Raw genomic sequence first — 17,275 nt, 5'->3', positions numbered from 1 at the left:
TCAACACTTTTACTCATGAGCATCTTAAAAATGTATACTCAGACAGAAAGCAAAAATAATAAAACTTTAAAATGTTTTTGAAAAGAATTGTGCATTCTTGATATTTTTTGAATATTTTGAGCCTGTTTACAGAAATCCTACTCATTTTGCTCAGGTTTCATTAGAAAAAGGGAGATCATATAAGCAGATTTGTCCTTTAGGTTATCATATACTGTACAGCAAAATAATGTTGTGCAGCAGGCCAGAGCAGTTCTACAGAATGTACTTGGAATTCCTATACTTTAAAGATCATATAAAAGTATAATGTAAAAAAAAAAAAAAAAAAAAAAAAAAAACATTATTTTTATATAGACATAATGTTGGCAATACATAATTATAATTGCATGATATTGTCCATTTGAAAATATTTTAAATAAATATAACACTGTTAAAAAAAGATAAATAACTTAATATATTTAATTTATTATTGCTTTTTCCTGTTTGATTTTGTAGTCTGTTAACTTACTATACTACTTACTAACTCATTTTTAGCACTGCTTTCAGGAATAGCATGGCATCTTAACATTTTAAATAGAGTCAAGACATTTATTTAAATAAGTTCTACAGACATCTATGTATTTACAGTGAAGGCACATTGAAAAACAAACGCCTGCTTAGTTATTTCTTGTAAGAAATAAAATAAACTTTAAATATCTTTTAATTTCATATATTTAGCAATGACAAATTTTGAAAAGAAAATAGCGTCATTGCACAGAAGAAGTAGCACACTACAGTCTAGCTAAACGCCCTTGAATGTGTCTGAAACGGGCCGCTGTCCTTGGTGCTGACTGTAGTAGCTCAGTCAGTGATTGGGCTGCGTGCTCAGACTCTGTCCAGAGTACCAATGATGTCACGTCGATTGTAACTGTAGCCATATAACCATAATGCAATTCTATCCAAACCAACATATCTATTAACATATTTTGTAAGAAATTGTACTTTTAAGCGTTTCACATCCACCCATGGCGCAAATAATGGAGCTTTAGGGCTTATCAACAGAAAAGGTTGTTCGTATTCGTTTTACATCAAAGTGTAGATGTACATTTTGACTGAGTTTTTAAACATTTGATGGCTGATAAAACATAATTAGGCCTACTGATTATGTATCACTTAGATTAAACAGCACAAATACATCACAAACTTTTTAGTGTCCAGTCTAAAAAGTCTTTAAAATTATATTTTAGAACAGAAAACGTTTTTGAAAGATATTTTTATAATATATCGCACACTGGATTAGCCTCCCAAGCACTAGTTATGTGTGACCAGGAAGCTGATACACTGGATAAAGATAAGTGTAGCAAGCAGGACCCTCCCACATCGTCGGATCAATGGTCCAGTCAAAGCAAGCCTGAGCTTTTTCGCAACAGCGCCTCGATTATATAAAGGCAGGCAAAGCTGCTATCCAGCGCTGAGAGAGCCACACACCCTGCACCTATACACTACTTTACCTCACTCTTCTTTTCATCAGCGCGTCCACGCCCCGTCCGTCCGGATGAGTTATCCGATAGACACTATAGGAAGCCCCTACCGGAGGGTGATGGACACCAGGACGAGCTACTCGAGCCCCTCCAGCGGGTATCGCTCCCAGACGTGGTCTCGGGCAAGCCCCAGCCCTTCTTCCTACAAGAGGACCTTCAACGTCCCGGTGGCGCGAGCTTACGGCTCAACAGTCCTGAGCTCCACCGACAGCCTCGATTACACCCAGACCTCCATCCTCAATGGAGACTACAAGCGCTCCAACGAGAAGGAGCAACTCCAGGGACTCAACGACCGCTTTGCCGGCTACATCGACAAGGTGCACTTTCTGGAGCAGCAGAACAAGCAGATCGAGGCGGAGATCCAGGCACTGCGGCAGAAGCAGGTGTCGCAGTCTCAGCTGAGCGAACTTTACGACCAAGAGCTGCAGGAGTTGCGCTCCATGCTGGAGCAGATCCATCACGAGAAGGCGCAGATCCAACTTGACACCGAGCATATCGACGAAGACATCCAGCGCCTCAGGGACCGCTTCGACGAGGAAGCGCGCATCAGGGAAGAGACGGAGGCGATAGTCCGTGCCCTGAAGAAGGACATGGGTGACTCAGCACTCGCCAAAGCCGAGCTGGAGAAGAAAGTGCAGTCCCTGCAGGACGAGATCGCGTTTATCCGCAACAACCACCAAGAGGAGATCAGCGATCTGTTGGCGCAGGTGCAAGAGTCACAGATCACCGTGGAGAAGAGGGACTACCAGAAGGCGGATATCACCGAGGCGCTACGGGAGATTCGCTCGCAGCTGGAGGGCCACTCGACGCAAAACCTCCAGCAGGTGGAAGACTGGTTCATGTGCCGCTACGCCAAACTCACGGAGGCCGCCGAGCAAAATAAAAGCGCCGTCAAATCCGCACGGGACGAGATCGCAGACTATCGCCGTCAGTTACAGTCCAAAACCATCGAGTTGGAGTCTGTCCGAGGAACCAAAGAGTCTCTGGAGAGGCAGCTGAACGACATAGAGGACCGACACAACAATGACCTTGCCAGTCTTCAGGTACATAATCGCATGCTCTAAGTCTAAACAATAAGTATACAGGCTACAATTTAAACAACAAGGGAGTTTCCAAGACTAATCATGCGTTTTAAAAAGTGCTTTAAAGTTGAAAAACAATATTATGTGTATGGTTTTGTATAGTTTTGATTAAATATTGTTCCTCAACTGCTACTGAAAACTCATATTGTTAGACCACTACTCTGAATATTGTGGTGAACAATGTTTGCAGCCTTGCTGCAGATGTACTGTAGTGTATCATAAATCAGTCTGGTTTTTAAAAATCTGCTGCTACCATCAACAATAAAAAAAACAAACAACAAAGAATTCATCACTGCTTAATAATTCTTTTTTCTTCTGAGCTCACTAAACCCACTGGTCATCCACAAGAGGATTTGCAAATGATGCTTCATGACATCATAGGTGCAGTGTTAGAAAGGGTTAAGGAGAGGCAGACACCCACAATGCAGTCTCTCCCCACTCTTTGCTGAGTCAGAGCAGAGGCAGGGTTCGCTCATTGGCTATGTCCTGGAATCACCTCATACACATAGACTGGATGCACTTAGTGATTGCCCTTGAAGCCATACAGTGATACTGTGAATTATAAATGAATTGGTGTTGTGACATCAATAGAATCATATACACAGAAAGTTCCTTCAAGCATGCCAGGAATATATATATATATATATATATATATATATATATATATATATATATATATATATATATATATATATACATACATATACATATACATACATACATACATATATATACATACATACATATATATACAAACATACACACACACACACACACAAATGATTATCTTGAGAATATGACAGTTTCTTTCTGTCTTTAGCAACAGATTTATTTGACCAAACTCTCACAATATTGTTTCTGACGCACTAGGAAACCGTCCACCAGCTGGAGAATGAACTCAAGAGCACGAAATGGGAGATGGCACGCCATCTTCGCGAATACCAGGACCTCCTGAATGTCAAAATGGCACTAGATATAGAGATTGCTGCATACAGGTAAGATTGGGAATATGGTGTAAATACCTTTTATTTTTAGTTAGTAATATAATAATTTATTATTAAAAATAAGCAAATGTATATTTATTATTAGATTTCATATTTTGCTTAATATTTTATATTTTATTATTATATAATATTATATTTCATATTTATTAACAATCATCATTTAACACATTATTGTTGAAATATTTATTCATGTAAATATGAGAATGAGAATATATATTATTTTATGCAAAAAAATACAGCGTTTTTTATTCACTTAACTTAACTGTATTTTGGCAAATTATGTAGCCATACATATTTCAGAGAAATGTCTACATGCAATCTTTACATACAATTTATAATAGCCTAAATCGCAATTCGATGCCTTTGTCTCTTTATGTAGAAAACTTCTTGAAGGAGAGGAGAGCCACTTTAGCACTTTCCCATATCGCCAGTCTGTCACCAAAGGCCCCAAGGTCAAAAGTGAGCCTCCAAAGCTCAAAGTGCAACACAAGTTTGTAGAGGAGATCATCGAGGAGACCAGGGTGGAGGATGAGAAGTCTGAGATGGATGAGGCTTTGGCTGAGATGGCAGAAGAGTTGTCCGCTGCCAAGGGAAAAGAAGAAGGAGAGGAGGAGGGAGAGGAGGAGGGTAAGGATGAAGAAGGTGGTGAGGAGGAAGGTGAGAAAGGAGAGGAAGGTGAAGGTGAGGAGGAAGGAGAAGCAGGGGAGGAGGTGGTTGCCTCTAGCCAAGCCAAAGTAGCCTCTGGAGCCCCTGCTGAGGATGAAGAGGAGGGAGAGAAAGAGGTAGGTGAAGAAGCAGAAGAAGAAGAAGAAGCAGGAAAGGGAGATGAAGAAGAAGAGAAGGGAGAAGAGGAAGAGGAGGGTGAGGAGGAAAAGAAAGACGACGATGCAGAGGAGGAAGCAGAGGAAACTAAATCACCCGAGGCAAAGGCCTCTCCCGAGACTGAGAAAGCAGAGGAGAAACAGACCAGCGGAGGAGAAGAAGAAGCAGAAGAAGAGGGTGGTGAGAAAGATGAGGCAGATGCAGGTAGTGATAAAGGATCACCTGGTGAAAAAGAACCAGAAGCAAAGGAGCAGCCTAAGAAAGTAGAAGAAGAAGCGACAAAGGAAGACAAGAAAGGAAAAGAGGAGAAGGAGGAGCCCAAACCTGAGAAGGAAAAAGCAACTGTGACAGAAACCAAGACAGAGACCCCTAAACCAGAATCTCCAAAGAGCGAAAGCCCGAAGGAGACACCTAAGACAGAGGCTCCAAAAACGGAAGCCCCCAAGACTGAGAGTCCTAAGAAAGAAGAACCTAAGGCAGAACCACCCAAGAAAGAGGCCCCAAAGTCAGAGCCACCAAAAGCAGAAACTAAAGAAGATTCCCCAAAGCCAGCAGATGAGAAAGCCACTATAAAGAGTGAACCAGAAAAGGAGCCTGAAGACAAAAAGAAGGAAGCCACCGTGAACGGTGACATGGGCAAGAAAGACGAGAAGAAAGAGGCTGATAAGAAAGAGGCGATCTCCAACGGAGTGGACGAGAGCCCAACCAAAGATGAATCGAGCCAGAGGGTTGTGATCACCAAGACAGTGGAGACCATCACCACAGGTGAAGGTGGAGTCAAACAAGTCACAAAAACTGTTACCGTCACTGAGAAAGGAGAGGAGGTGGAGGAAACCATCCAGGAGAAGGTGGTCGCCAAAACCGTGGAGAAGCAGGTAGTGAAGGCCACCGAAGCAGATTAGACCCTAGCGTCCAGCTATAACCGACCGAAGAGGAACAGGGGAGGAAGCATATCAAGCAATCAACACAAAACTAACCTAACGAAGAAATCATAAATCACAACAGATGTATTATTACATTAACCACACTGAAACAAAAACAAGCATAGACAGAAGCCATAAGACGCGGCAAGCTAAAAAATGCATGTTGAGTGACAGCTTTAAATGGGTTCTGCTGCATATGCGGTCTGGGACGCTGGGGACTCACTTTCACTTTCGTTCAAATTGCAATACTTGTGGGAGGGGGGCGGTCACTTGAATGTGGCATCTGCATGCCAGCTCAAAGGGGGAGTGCGCTCCTCATTTTTTTGAGATAGAAAAATAACCACCCTATGTATGACAGTATTATAAAATACGCACAGAGCGGTGGGGAATGACATTTACTTTGAATTAGAGCAACGAGGGATGTAGAGACGTGTTCTGACAAAAATAGCCTTATAAATATTATCGCGAGGACACCAACTGAGCCAAAAATGTAAAAAAAAAAAAAAGTACGAAGACGATGGTGAAAATATCCCATGGTCATATACACTCAGTACATAAAGCAACTAAGAAACTCTTAGCCTTAAACATGCTTTTTACCGTTGTCAGTTATGTTTACCTGATGAGTGCATTTGAAAATAAACCCATCAATGCGCACATACATTCTTGTATGCATAGGATTGACTTGAATTCAACTACTTACCGTTAATGAGGTGCTACCGTTTGCAGTCCCATGTCTTTGTTCATCTGAATGAATTTCTCAGCAGCATTTGCTCAATAAACACCATATTAAAATACACTATCTACTTTGTCTTGTCTTTTTCCTCAGGTGTTTGGTGTTTATTGGTATGCATGGATTTTTATGTATGTTATTTTTTGAGTGTGGTTTATATATAAGTCGAGTGATTTCCTATATGGAAAAAAAAAGTCTAGGTTTATGCTAAAAATTACAGTTATTAAGTTCAAAAGTGAAGAAGATCATTAAGGAATTCTAAATATCTTAAAAATTTAATAAATCTTTTAAAAAATAATGTTAAAAAATGGATGAAAGTGTTGTATATATGCCTAATTTTTAGTTTCTGGAAATTATTTTTTGTAAAATACATTTTAAAGTAATATCAGTCCACTTGGTAGAAGAAAAAACAGCAACCTCACAAGGTTGGACAGGTCAGGTGACTAAAATGTGACAGTATTGCTGACTTTTCATTAAAACAGGTAATATAGGTTGTTTAAATATATTTTTTAAAAGTCTCATTACTGAGATTCATCACATTTTAGTTCTTTACAAGGTCAGCAACTTAAAAGATCCGCCTAAAATGATTTACATCGATTCATAAGTTATTTTTATTGAATGTTATGTTTGATCAGCTTTCAAATGACAGTAATTGCCCGTACTATGTGACGATTTAAAAGAATATGTTGCTGCATTGCAGGCCGAGAGTGCACCATCAGAGATATACAACACTGCAACATTCATAATGGACTGTTCAGGGGATCAGTGTTGTTAATTGCCCATCATTACATTAAATATGATACATAATTTAAAAAATAAAAGTGAGAAAAGTAATCAAAGTATTTTTTGCCTTTTCTGTCTATTCAAAAACATTTTCAGAATTATTTATATATTCAGCCCTGGGCATAATTCCCCGATACTGCTGCAAATGACTCCAAATATACACCTCATGTTTTGTGAACTATTTGTGCAGCACAAGTTGTGAAATTAGACCACAGCAATACATACTATTAATTTAGGTGTAGATGTCATTCTTATTTGATGCATTGAAATATTCTCATTTGAACATGGTTTTCACTTCTGGGTTAAATTCTAAAAATACATTAAAGTGTCTGATCACATATGCAAAAGTTTTCACTACAATTATATTAGATATGTGTGGATGTAAGGAAATCTGACTAAGTGCCATTAGAAGTTAAGACTGCCACAATGGATCTCATGCCAGCTAACTAAATTATTCGATTAATAATTAATGACTTTTTTTTACCGTACAGTGAGAGAATTATTGGTTTATTTGTTGATTTCATTATTATTTTTAAGCTGGTTCTGAGCTGTCTGGTCACTGGTTTCTACCCAAGAGATATTAAGATGACCATCAGATCGGACAGAATTAACATTGAGATCCATGTACCATCTGTAATTAGACCATATGATGAGAACCAGTGTGGAGCTTGACAGAAATCACAAAGGATCTTATGACTGTTTTGTCATTCACAGCAGCCTGACAGATCCAACTGTAGTAGATTGGGGTAAATATCACCATGAATACAGGTATATGATGAGAAAGCCAACTCAATTTTTTTAAGTTAACATTCATTATCAATAACAATAAAAATTTGTTTTCGGTTAATGTTTAAGTGCAGTGTGGTAAACAGAACCCTGTGGTAAACAGAACTTGACGATGCTTTTACGTTTTGTTGTACAACGTAAATTACTCACATCCATACCCCTAAAATACAAATTTTGGAGCAGTTATGTTGATTTTTAAAAACATATGTTTTTAATTAGTAGTTAGATAAGAAGGTTTAGGCTGTGAGTGTGTGCAGTTTACACTGTAGAAAAAAAAAACCCATAGAAGTATCAAGTTGTTTACCACAGGCTTTATTTTATTCATAAATTGAAAAACCCCATTAAAAAAAAACCCCATAGGAAATCTCAAAGGAACCCACAGCGAATTACACTTCCTGGTTCTGACGTCATAGTTCCACAACTCTATTTCAGATCTATTAATGCACTTAATATTTACATTTCATGTCCTGAAGAACAGTTCTCCTCACACACGTACACTGGGAGAGCATGAAGGGCTCCTTTCATGTTGACATCATGTAAATAAAAAAAATATTTATGTTAAACAATCAGGCCAACTTTATTTTATATACAATGAAGACAGTGATGGAGGTAGTTCGTGTTTGTGAATTTGCACTCACCTGAAGAACAAACATTTAGAATGTCATGTAACATCTGTAAAAACTTGCTGGTGTGTGCCACTTTCTCGGATATAGTGAAAATCACAAACTAAGTGTATAACCAGCAATGGATGTAGAAAAGAGAAAGCCAAATCTGTGTCCTGTTCTGTGAGGACACATCACACAACTTGCTCTTCAACTCGACAGAAGTTACCTTAAGTGTAACTCACTCTTTTGTATTCAGCATCCAGCTCAGCCTGCAATCAAAGAAAGTTTGTTAAGGTTTACTACAAGTTTGTAGACTGCTTTTGTAAAATTAATATATTTCAAAATTCATGTCGGTGTATTAGCTTTAACCCAATTTAGGATTAATACTCCTAGCTGCTAGTTGTTTAAAAACAGACCAAATAAAAATCACATTTACCAGGGAATCCCCCCCCCCCCCCCCACAAAAAAAATAGCATCTAAAAGCAACAACAAACAAAACTTAAACCAAGCACAACATTTAATGAAAAATACCGTCCAACGTTAACATTAGTGCCCTTCTTTGACGTTAACATTATACTATAACCAGTGACGCTAAAATAGCATTCAACATGCGCATTCAAAGGCACTAGGGACACGCCGTATAAAAACAACGTTAAAACATTCCAAAAACCAAATAAGAATTTTTCACAGTTGTTTTGATTTACTTACAAGTTGTTCCATTAAGTCTCCGCAATGTTGAATGGATTTTTCTCTGAACGTCGGCTACAGCAACGACGTGACGTCACTTTACGTCACTCAGTAAACTTAAACATAATAATTTAACTGGAAGAGTTTACTCAAAACTGTTGAGCTTCACACAAATAAAACTAAATTCCTCGTTCAGAAAATGTAATTGTTATAAGTTGCGATTTAACAACGATTTAACATACTTTAATTGCAGTGCTCTTATTCTTTATAAGTTAGTACTGTTCGGGTTTATAGTGTAAAATTGTGTGATGTTAATGTATTCACAACCTTATTGCGGTGTTACAGATAACATAAAATAAAAAGCTTCCAGAATTGTATTTAAGTTTTAATAAAATAAATAAATAAGAATAATTCTCAGAATTGTATTTATTAGTGTAGGCTACTAATAAATAAATTCTGAAAAGTCTTCTCAAAGGATATAGCCTACCCTAACAGTAACATTAACGACTGTCTATTTTACATTGAACTTGGTGTCTTTAGTAACATGACCCAGATTTCCATCTGACAATTATATGTACTCTTATTTTATTCTTATACTGTCAATTTTATCTCCTGATGTATGTGCATGTTTATGTACATATGCGTTTTCTGTAAAGCACTGTTTTAAATAGTTCTATATAAAGTACGTTTTACTTTTTTAGAGGTACCTTTGAAAACGTTTAAAAGAACATTATTTTATTAAAGATCACATGATGAGTAAATCTCTTAATAAATGTCTCACTGGAGTTTTCTCACTTTAGGCATTCTGCATAATTTTTTTAAATTAAATCCACAACCTTTTTTTATAACTCTTAAAAGTGTTGCAGATTCATACCTTTCATATTAAAAGTTTCAGATTTGTTTTAAATATCTAAAAGGCATCCATTAAACTAAGCAGATATTAGAGAACTTCTGAGTAAGGAAACTATATAAATATGATTACACCCACAAATAATGTCAAGAAAAAAGTCGGCAAATCTTTTTGATCTTCAAGAAGCATGTTTTTATTGCACTGGCAGCAAAGATTCACTTTTTACAATCTATTGCAAGACTTATGCCTCATTCGAAAATATAATCTACTTCACAAGCATACATTCACTCAGATACGTAGATCATCTCAGTGACATCAGATGAATGTGATTTCAAATGCCCTGAGCACCATTGATCAAGGCATATTGATAGTTACAGACTGAAGGAGAACTAGAGAAGCAGGTCAAGCTACTGGTATTTGTGCTGTTACAGATCTGACTCATTACTTCTTCCCCTTGGGTTTCTCGGCCTCCTCCTTTCCCTTTTCCTGCTTTACGCTTTCCTTTTTCTCACTCTTGCCTTTCTCACCTTCATCTTTTCCCTTCGGCTTTTCTGGCTCTGCCTTTTCCTTAGCTTTGGGTTTCTCTGGCTCTTCCTTGCCTTTATCCTTTGACTCTGGTTCAGGTACAGGTTCGGTTTTCACCTTGGCTTTCTCTTTGGCTGGTTCAGGTTCAACTTCCTCTTTGGCTTTTTCAACCTTAGGCTCAACTTTTTCCCTCTCAGTTTCCTTCTCTACCTTGTCTTTTTCTATTTTAGTGTCTTCCTTGTCTGCCTCTGTATCCTCTTTGGCCTTATCAGCACTTGTGTCAGCTTTCTCCTCACTTTTCTCTGTCTTAGTATCCTCCTCTGCAGCCACTTCCTCCTCCTCACCTTTCTCTCCCTCTTCCTCCTCTCCCTCTTTCCCACCTCCCTCTTTTTCATCTCCTTCCTCTTCTTCCCCTTTAACATCTTCCTTTTCTTCAGTCTCTTCCACTGCTGCAGCTTCCTCTTCCTCTGCTGCAACTTCCTCTTCTTTTGCTCCAGCTTCCTCTTCCTCTGCTCCAGCTTCCTCTTCCTTTGCTGCAGCTTCCTCTTCCTCTGCTCCAGCTTCCTCTTCCTCTGCTCCAGCTTCCTCTTCCTGTTCAGCAACTGTTTATCACAGTAATTTATTAATGCACATCTTGTCAGTATTTAGAATTCTTAGTTACTACAACAGCATCTGAATCTTACCTTCTTCCTCCTTCTCTTCCGCTTCCTCTTCCTTTACTTCCTCTTCTTCCTCTTTCTCCTCTTCTTCTTCCTTGGTAGGACTGGCAGCAGCTTCTTGAGCTTGACTGGATGTGATGGCCTCATCGGCTGAGAGGGATGCACTAACCTGGCGAGATCCAAACAGGTAGGGGGCACCAGAGCTCAGGGTGGACAGTGAGAACATGGGTCGGGAGTAAACCGGACCAACAGAGTAAGCACCGACCAATCCTCCCACACCCACACTGAAGCGAGACTCCTCCCCCTCAAGCAACTTCCTGCAAAAACAGAAAAGATCATGTGACGAATCAGAAGCATTGACACAAATCTAAAAATCTGACTTTATATTTGTGGTTCAACCTGTAAGCAGCTATCTCAATATCAAGTGCCATCTTGACATTGAGAAGATCCTGGTATTCTTTAAGGTATCTCGCCATTTCGCCCTTAGTAGCTCGAAGCTCATCCTCAAGGTCACTGATTGTACCCTGCAGGGAAGGATGGGTGTCAAAATAATGGTTTGAGAACTTAAATGATTCAAAATAGTGCTTAGAACTAACCTGCATGGCTGCAATCTCTGCACTCTGCTTGTCCTCCACCTCCCTGAGCTGCTTCTCCAGAGAATCATTCAGACCTTTGTAGGCATCGATCTCAAGGACACATGCCTGAAGTTGGCGGCGATACTCTCCCGCTTCATCCTTGGAGTTCCTCACTGCGTCAGTGTGGTGCACCACACTCTCTGTCAGGTAGCCCATCTTCCCACGGAACCATTCTTCAGCTGACTGGATGTTCTTGGCTGCCAGCTTCTCGTACTGGGCTCTGATGTCACGCAGGGCACTGGACAGATCGGGCTTGGCGGTCTCCGCCTCAGTGGCGAACTGGGCTCCAAATTGAATCTGGGCCTGCAGCTCTGAGATCTCACCCTCGTGGACCTTCTTCAGGAACGCCAGCTCATTTAGCAACGTATCAACCTTCTTCTCCAGCTCCACCTGAGCCAGAGTGCCGTCGTCGGCCTCCTTGCGGGCCTCCAGAAGCCTGCCTTCGGTGTCCTCGCGGGCGACCACTTCTTCCTCGTAGCTGGCCTGCAGGCTCCGCAATGCATTTTCCATACTCTCACGGTGGCTCAGCGCAGCCTGCCTTTCCATGCGGGCCTCCTCGACAGCGGCTCTCAGAGTGCGGACCTCTTGCTCGTACAGGCCCCTCAGGCGGGAAGGCTCCACATGCCTCTGTCTCAGCATTAGCAGCTCAGCCTCCAGGGCACGGTTCTGCTGCTCTAGTTCATGGACACGCTCGATGTAACCGGCGAAGCGGTCGTTGAGCTCTTGTAGCTGGGCCTTCTCTTGAGTTCGCACTGCCCGGAATTCGGAGCTTACCTGGGTGGCATGGCTGATGTCCATGTCCACAGAGCGGCCAGAGCTGCTCAGCAGCAGTCCGGCGGAGGTCCTGCCGGGGGAGGCATAGTGGAGGCGGCTTGAGGAGAGAGAAGGGGGATGGGCGGAAAAAGTGGTGCGAGAACGACCACGCTGAGAAACCCGGGGGCTGCTCTCCACATACCAGCGCTTGTACGAGGACGAGAAGTAGGGGTCAAACCCGATGGCACTCATGGCTCCAAGGAGAAGCTGCTCTGTGCCTCAGTACCACAGTCAGCTCGATCAGCCCTCAAACACTGATCTGCTGCTCCTACCGCAGTCAGTGCAGCTTATATAGCCAGAAAGGAGCTCTGACGCAAGTGATTTTCTAAACTCTGACGATGCAGTATCAATAGCAGAGCGCGAGAGAGAGAGAGGGACAGAGAGAGACAGTGAAAGCTACGTGCAGTTGTATGTGCAAAGCAAGGAGTATAATATAATTCTGATAAGAAATTATGAGATTATTGAAAGTATCTCTGAAAGTATCATAATTTATACACGTTTAAGTATACGCACTGCAAATGCCACCAAGGTCATTATTTGCATAAGAAGCTAAAATTAAGCAAATTGTGCTTTGCACTGTGCCTCGATTTAATATGTAATTTAATTATGAACCTAGTTATGGTATGTAAATGGCTAAAATATATACATACCACACACAGTTTCCACTGCAGATAAAGAGATGAAAGCCGGAGGAAGAGAGAGAGAGAGGAGGGGGGTGGAAAAGAAGTGAGGAATGGTTACAGCTCTATTTTCAGTGCTTTACCTGTGGAAACACACCATCGCCTCTGCTGGATATGAAAGGTAGTACATATAAAATGATATGAACAAAAAAAGTGAATGTTTCTCCTTATTCAGACCTAAATAGTATTTAAATAGAGTTAGCACTTTAATAACCTGCAATAATGAACTTCATAATAAACTAAATGAGTTTTTTAATGAGACCATGCTATGTTTTTATTGTAAGCTGACAAACTCAAATATAAATGTGGCATAAACATACATTAATTTCTTTAATTAAATTGTTATATACGTAATACTTAATGACATTAAGAAGTGCATTATATCTAGCTATTAAAAGAATAACAGGATACTTAAATCCACAGTGACCTAAAAAGCCTGGAAACTCTTGCTGTACTATACATTATGAGGCCTCTATATTCCGTCTACATTTGAGCTACAGTGTTTACTAATGGCCTCTGAGATCTAAGGCTTACTCTGATCTTTGCACTTTTATTCCACACTTCTCAGTTTAAAAGTCATGTTGCTATTTTTAATCTGTTCATGACCTCTGCCCTTCGAGCAGTAGTCCGCCCCTTTACACATGAGAGTCAACTGGTTAGTTCAGCTGTCATTCTGAAAGTGAAACATTCTGATTGGCTCAAAGCAGAATAGATCTGACATATATGATGGGCCACATACCAGAATGCTATAAAAAGAGCATAGCACAGGCAAGCAGGGCTTACTGTCTGTCACAGAGTGTGCACACAAGCAAGGAGGGCTGTGTTTGGTGGGTTTCGTCTGGAAAATACTGTAGTAAAACCCAAATTCGTTCAAAATGGCTGCTGCTCATCGTTTAGTGATTGTACGCCACGGCGAGAGCTCCTGGAACCAAGAGAACCGTTTCTGTGGCTGGTTTGATGCAGACCTCAGTGAAAAAGGTCTGGAGGAAGCAAAGCGAGGTGCTCAAGCCATCAAAGATGCAGGCATGAAGTTTGATGTGTGCTACACTTCCGTTTTGAAGCGCGCTATCAAGACTCTGTGGACCATCATGGAGGTCACAGACCAGATGTGGCTGCCTGTAGTGCGCACCTGGCGTCTGAATGAACGTCACTACGGTGGTCTGACTGGTCTGAACAAGGCAGAGACGGCAGCCAAGCACGGAGAGGAGCAGGTCAAGGTCTGGCGCAGATCATTTGATATTCCCCCTCCTCCTATGGATAAGGACCATCCATATCACAAGATCATCAGCGAGGTAAGAGAAAGAGATCAGATGTTAAAGATAAACATTAAATATATTTCATATATCTATATATATATATATATATATATATATATATATATATATATATATATATATATATATATATATATATTATATAATTATTAAAATATTTTTTCATAATACAAATTATTTAAATATATATCATATATATGATAATATATAATCATAATATATTTTATTTTATATATGATATATGATGATAAATATTAAATAAATGTACAAATAAATATTACATAACAATATATTTTATAATTAATATTAAATTAAATTAAATTAAAAAAATTAAATTTAAAATTAAATTAAATAATTTAAAATTATTATTATTATTAATTTTAATTATAATTTAATTGAATTTATAATTAATATAATATACATTTTATGTTATTTATATATATATATATAAATGTTTAAACAAATAGCTTATATATATATATATATATATATATATATATATATATATATATATATATATATAAGCTATTTGTTTAATATATATATATATAAGCTATTTACAAACAAATAGCTTATATATATATATATATGTATATATATATATGTATATATATATATATATATATATATATATATATATATATATATATATATATATACATATGAATTTATATATTAGTCAAACTATTCATTTATAAAATTATTCATACATATAATTCTGGCATAATTCATTGAAGCATGTAACACTTTGCTTTTACGTCACTCATGTAAACACTGATGATGGCTTGGCTGCACGTTTGATCGTGTTCCATTCCTATCTTTCACAAGTCAAGACGATACAAGGGTCTGAAAGAGGGTGAGCTACCCATCTGTGAGAGCTTGAAGGATACCATCGCTCGTGCCCTGCCATTCTGGAATGAGGTTATTGTACCTGAGATCAAGGCCGGCAAAAACGTCATAATCGCAGCTCATGGCAACAGCCTCCGTGGAATTGTCAAGCACTTAGAGAGTGAGTATCATCCCACCAAGCATTTAGTTAAAAGACTATTCAGGAAATCAATCAGGCAAGTGATGCATTATATAACAGAACTTCAAGTTAGCTCAGCATGTCGAGGAACAAGTACATACAGCATTCAAAAACACAGAATGTGTCTGACCACCTCAATGATACCAGATGACACAGACTATTTATAGCCTCATTCATACATAGAAGAGACGAGGAGGTTCCTGTTACAGGCACAACCTTTCAGCAGAAAGGTTCTGCATTCTCCTTCGAGAGCGATGCACTGAAGGAAGTAAAGGTTACAGGGGTCAAGGAAAGGTTGAAGCTTTGAAAACTCAATGTATGTGACATGATGTTCACCTGTGTCTACAGGCATGTCAGATGCAGCCATCATGGAGCTAAACCTGCCCACAGGCATTCCCATCGTCTATGAGCTGGACAAGGACCTGAAGCCCATTAAACCCATGCAGTTCCTGGGAGACGAGGAAACGGTGCGCAAAGCCATGGAGGCTGTGGCCGCCCAGGGCAAGGTCAAAAAGTGAAGAGCTGACAGAAACCCAGAGACTGAAATACCCACAACCCTAAAAGAAAATAGATCACACTATTGGATCCAAGTCTGTTTGAAGATCATCAAATGAATGAAAGTGAACAAATGACATGGACACAACCGTCACCCCTCCCCCCTAAACATTCTCACATTTCATCACCGTTTGTAAACCCCCTTGTGTTGGACTGCCCCACACTGACACCGCAAATAAAAGTGAGCACCATTTTGTGAACCTCCTTTTTTGCTTGAGTCATTCCTCCCCCACCTTCTTCTCTCTCTGCATTAATTCAGGGATTTCAGCAGAAAGGTGCGCTGCTGTGTAAGCTGACCCAAAGGGCACACCAAAGAGGTTGCTGAGTTCATTTTGGCAGCTGTCCCACACTGTGGTGCAGTGGCGGCTCATCTAGCCATAGTTATCTACGAGAGCCCGCTGCACAGACGGCCCATAATGGCTACAGCATCCTGCCAGCACCACAATTAGCAGCAGCTCAGGTTTTCTGGAGACAAAAGGACAGGGGTGTGTGTGGATGTGCATGTGTGATGGTCTGTGATTGGAAAAGGACAAAGTGGGAACTAGACAGTCATAGTACCTCCAAAATTGCTCAGGGACTAATTCATTATGTAGGAAGACTAATTTAAGGTTGGGCCTTCAGTATTGACAGCATAGAGTAACATATAATTTAATCTATTATTTAAGCATTGATCCAAAAATAATGTGTCACTGTGATTTATATTACTAAAAAAAGAACTACACAGCAGGATTAGTAGCTCGTATATATATATTCACATATTATTATATATGTATACAAATTCAAATATAAAGTACACTGATTACATCTGAATTCCATAATCAGATTCCAAAAATTAAGTACTTGTAATTAAATTTAAAGTTAAAATTGGGGGGAAACTTTAAGGTAATATAATGTTTAATACAAATAATGTACAAGATCAAAACAAAAATAACAAAATTACCGACTCTTTGAATTTTTATATTAATGTGGTACAAGATTAAAGTATTTAAATCAATATGAAAAAAATAGTCAAAAGTAATCTGAAAGTAACCTAAAAGTAGCCTGATTAAATTACCTAAAATGTGTAATGTAATGGATTACATTACACATCTAATTTAAATATATATATAATTAGAATAAATTATTGGATATTAATTTGTGTTTATTTTATCTGCCTTTGAAACAGATTATTCTGGTTTGGTGCTGGTCTAGCATAAATGTTTAAGCATCAATCCAAAAATAAATACTTATATTACTAATTATATTAGTTATATTACTATATTAGTAATTCTACAAAAAAAAAAAAACACAAAAGTGATATTTAAAAAAAAATGGATTA

At 39.0% G+C, this 17,275-nt stretch overlaps 3 protein-coding genes across 4 annotated transcripts; 2 read left to right on the top strand and 1 right to left on the bottom strand.

Annotated features, from left to right (window-relative positions):
* Window positions 1-1,403: 1,403 nt before the first annotated feature.
* On the top strand, window positions 1,404-6,147 carry LOC109077382 (neurofilament medium polypeptide-like). The gene is made up of 3 exons (XM_042747947.1): window positions 1,404-2,560; window positions 3,470-3,594; window positions 3,983-6,147. Exons 1-3 carry the CDS (start codon window positions 1,532-1,534, stop codon window positions 5,325-5,327), a joined length of 2,499 nt encoding a protein of 832 aa, XP_042603881.1. The 5' UTR covers window positions 1,404-1,531; the 3' UTR covers window positions 5,328-6,147.
* A 3,810-nt stretch (window positions 6,148-9,957) lies between these two features.
* Window positions 9,958-13,334, bottom strand: LOC109077379 (neurofilament light polypeptide-like). 2 transcript variants are annotated; one of them, XM_042747780.1, is made up of 5 exons: window positions 13,072-13,334; window positions 11,570-12,753; window positions 11,373-11,497; window positions 10,998-11,290; window positions 9,958-10,916 (listed from the first exon to the last, which is right to left on the bottom strand). In XM_042747780.1, the coding sequence occupies exons 2-5, from the start codon at window positions 12,611-12,613 to the stop codon at window positions 10,231-10,233; spliced, it is 2,148 nt and encodes a 715-aa protein (XP_042603714.1). In that variant the 5' UTR covers window positions 12,614-12,753; window positions 13,072-13,334; the 3' UTR covers window positions 9,958-10,230. The 2 variants fall into 2 exon arrangements, with proteins under 2 accessions (XP_042603714.1, XP_042603713.1); XM_042747779.1 differs by lacking the exon at window positions 13,072-13,334 and having other exon boundaries at window positions 11,570-13,013.
* A 522-nt stretch (window positions 13,335-13,856) lies between these two features.
* LOC109069455 (phosphoglycerate mutase 2) lies at window positions 13,857-16,157 on the top strand. Its single transcript, XM_042747782.1, has 3 exons — window positions 13,857-14,393; window positions 15,204-15,384; window positions 15,751-16,157. The coding sequence occupies exons 1-3, from the start codon at window positions 13,977-13,979 to the stop codon at window positions 15,918-15,920; spliced, it is 768 nt and encodes a 255-aa protein (XP_042603716.1). The 5' UTR covers window positions 13,857-13,976; the 3' UTR covers window positions 15,921-16,157.
* The last annotated feature ends 1,118 nt before the right edge of the window (window positions 16,158-17,275 follow it).

Source organism: Cyprinus carpio, chromosome B21 (genome assembly GCF_018340385.1).
Source record: "Cyprinus carpio isolate SPL01 chromosome B21, ASM1834038v1, whole genome shotgun sequence".
In the NCBI taxonomy this organism is placed as follows: Eukaryota; Metazoa; Chordata; class Actinopteri; order Cypriniformes; family Cyprinidae; genus Cyprinus; species Cyprinus carpio.
The sequence above is the reverse complement of the archived record's forward strand: the minus strand, read 5'-3'. Positions and strand labels throughout refer to the sequence as shown.

Excerpts from the sequence above, each read along its gene's own strand:
- LOC109077382 (XM_042747947.1), top strand. The coding sequence starts at position 1,532 with ATGAGTTATCCGATAGACACTATAGGAAGCCCCTACCGGAGGGTGATG. Across the intron at positions 2,561-3,469 it reads ATGACCTTGCCAGTCTTCAG|GAAACCGTCCACCAGCTGGA; the intron begins GTACATAATCGC and ends CTGACGCACTAG. Across the intron at positions 3,595-3,982 it reads ATAGAGATTGCTGCATACAG|AAAACTTCTTGAAGGAGAGG; the intron begins GTAAGATTGGGA and ends CTCTTTATGTAG.
- LOC109077379 (XM_042747780.1), bottom strand. The coding sequence starts at position 12,613 with ATGAGTGCCATCGGGTTTGACCCCTACTTCTCGTCCTCGTACAAGCGC. Across the intron at positions 11,498-11,569 it reads CAGAGATTGCAGCCATGCAG|GGTACAATCAGTGACCTTGA; the intron begins GTTAGTTCTAAG and ends CCTTCCCTGCAG. Across the intron at positions 10,917-10,997 it reads GGAAGAGAAGGAGGAAGAAG|TTGCTGAACAGGAAGAGGAA; the intron begins GTAAGATTCAGA and ends TGTGATAAACAG.
- LOC109069455 (XM_042747782.1), top strand. The coding sequence starts at position 13,977 with ATGGCTGCTGCTCATCGTTTAGTGATTGTACGCCACGGCGAGAGCTCC. Across the intron at positions 14,394-15,203 it reads ATCACAAGATCATCAGCGAG|TCAAGACGATACAAGGGTCT; the intron begins GTAAGAGAAAGA and ends ATCTTTCACAAG. Across the intron at positions 15,385-15,750 it reads AATTGTCAAGCACTTAGAGA|GCATGTCAGATGCAGCCATC; the intron begins GTGAGTATCATC and ends CTGTGTCTACAG.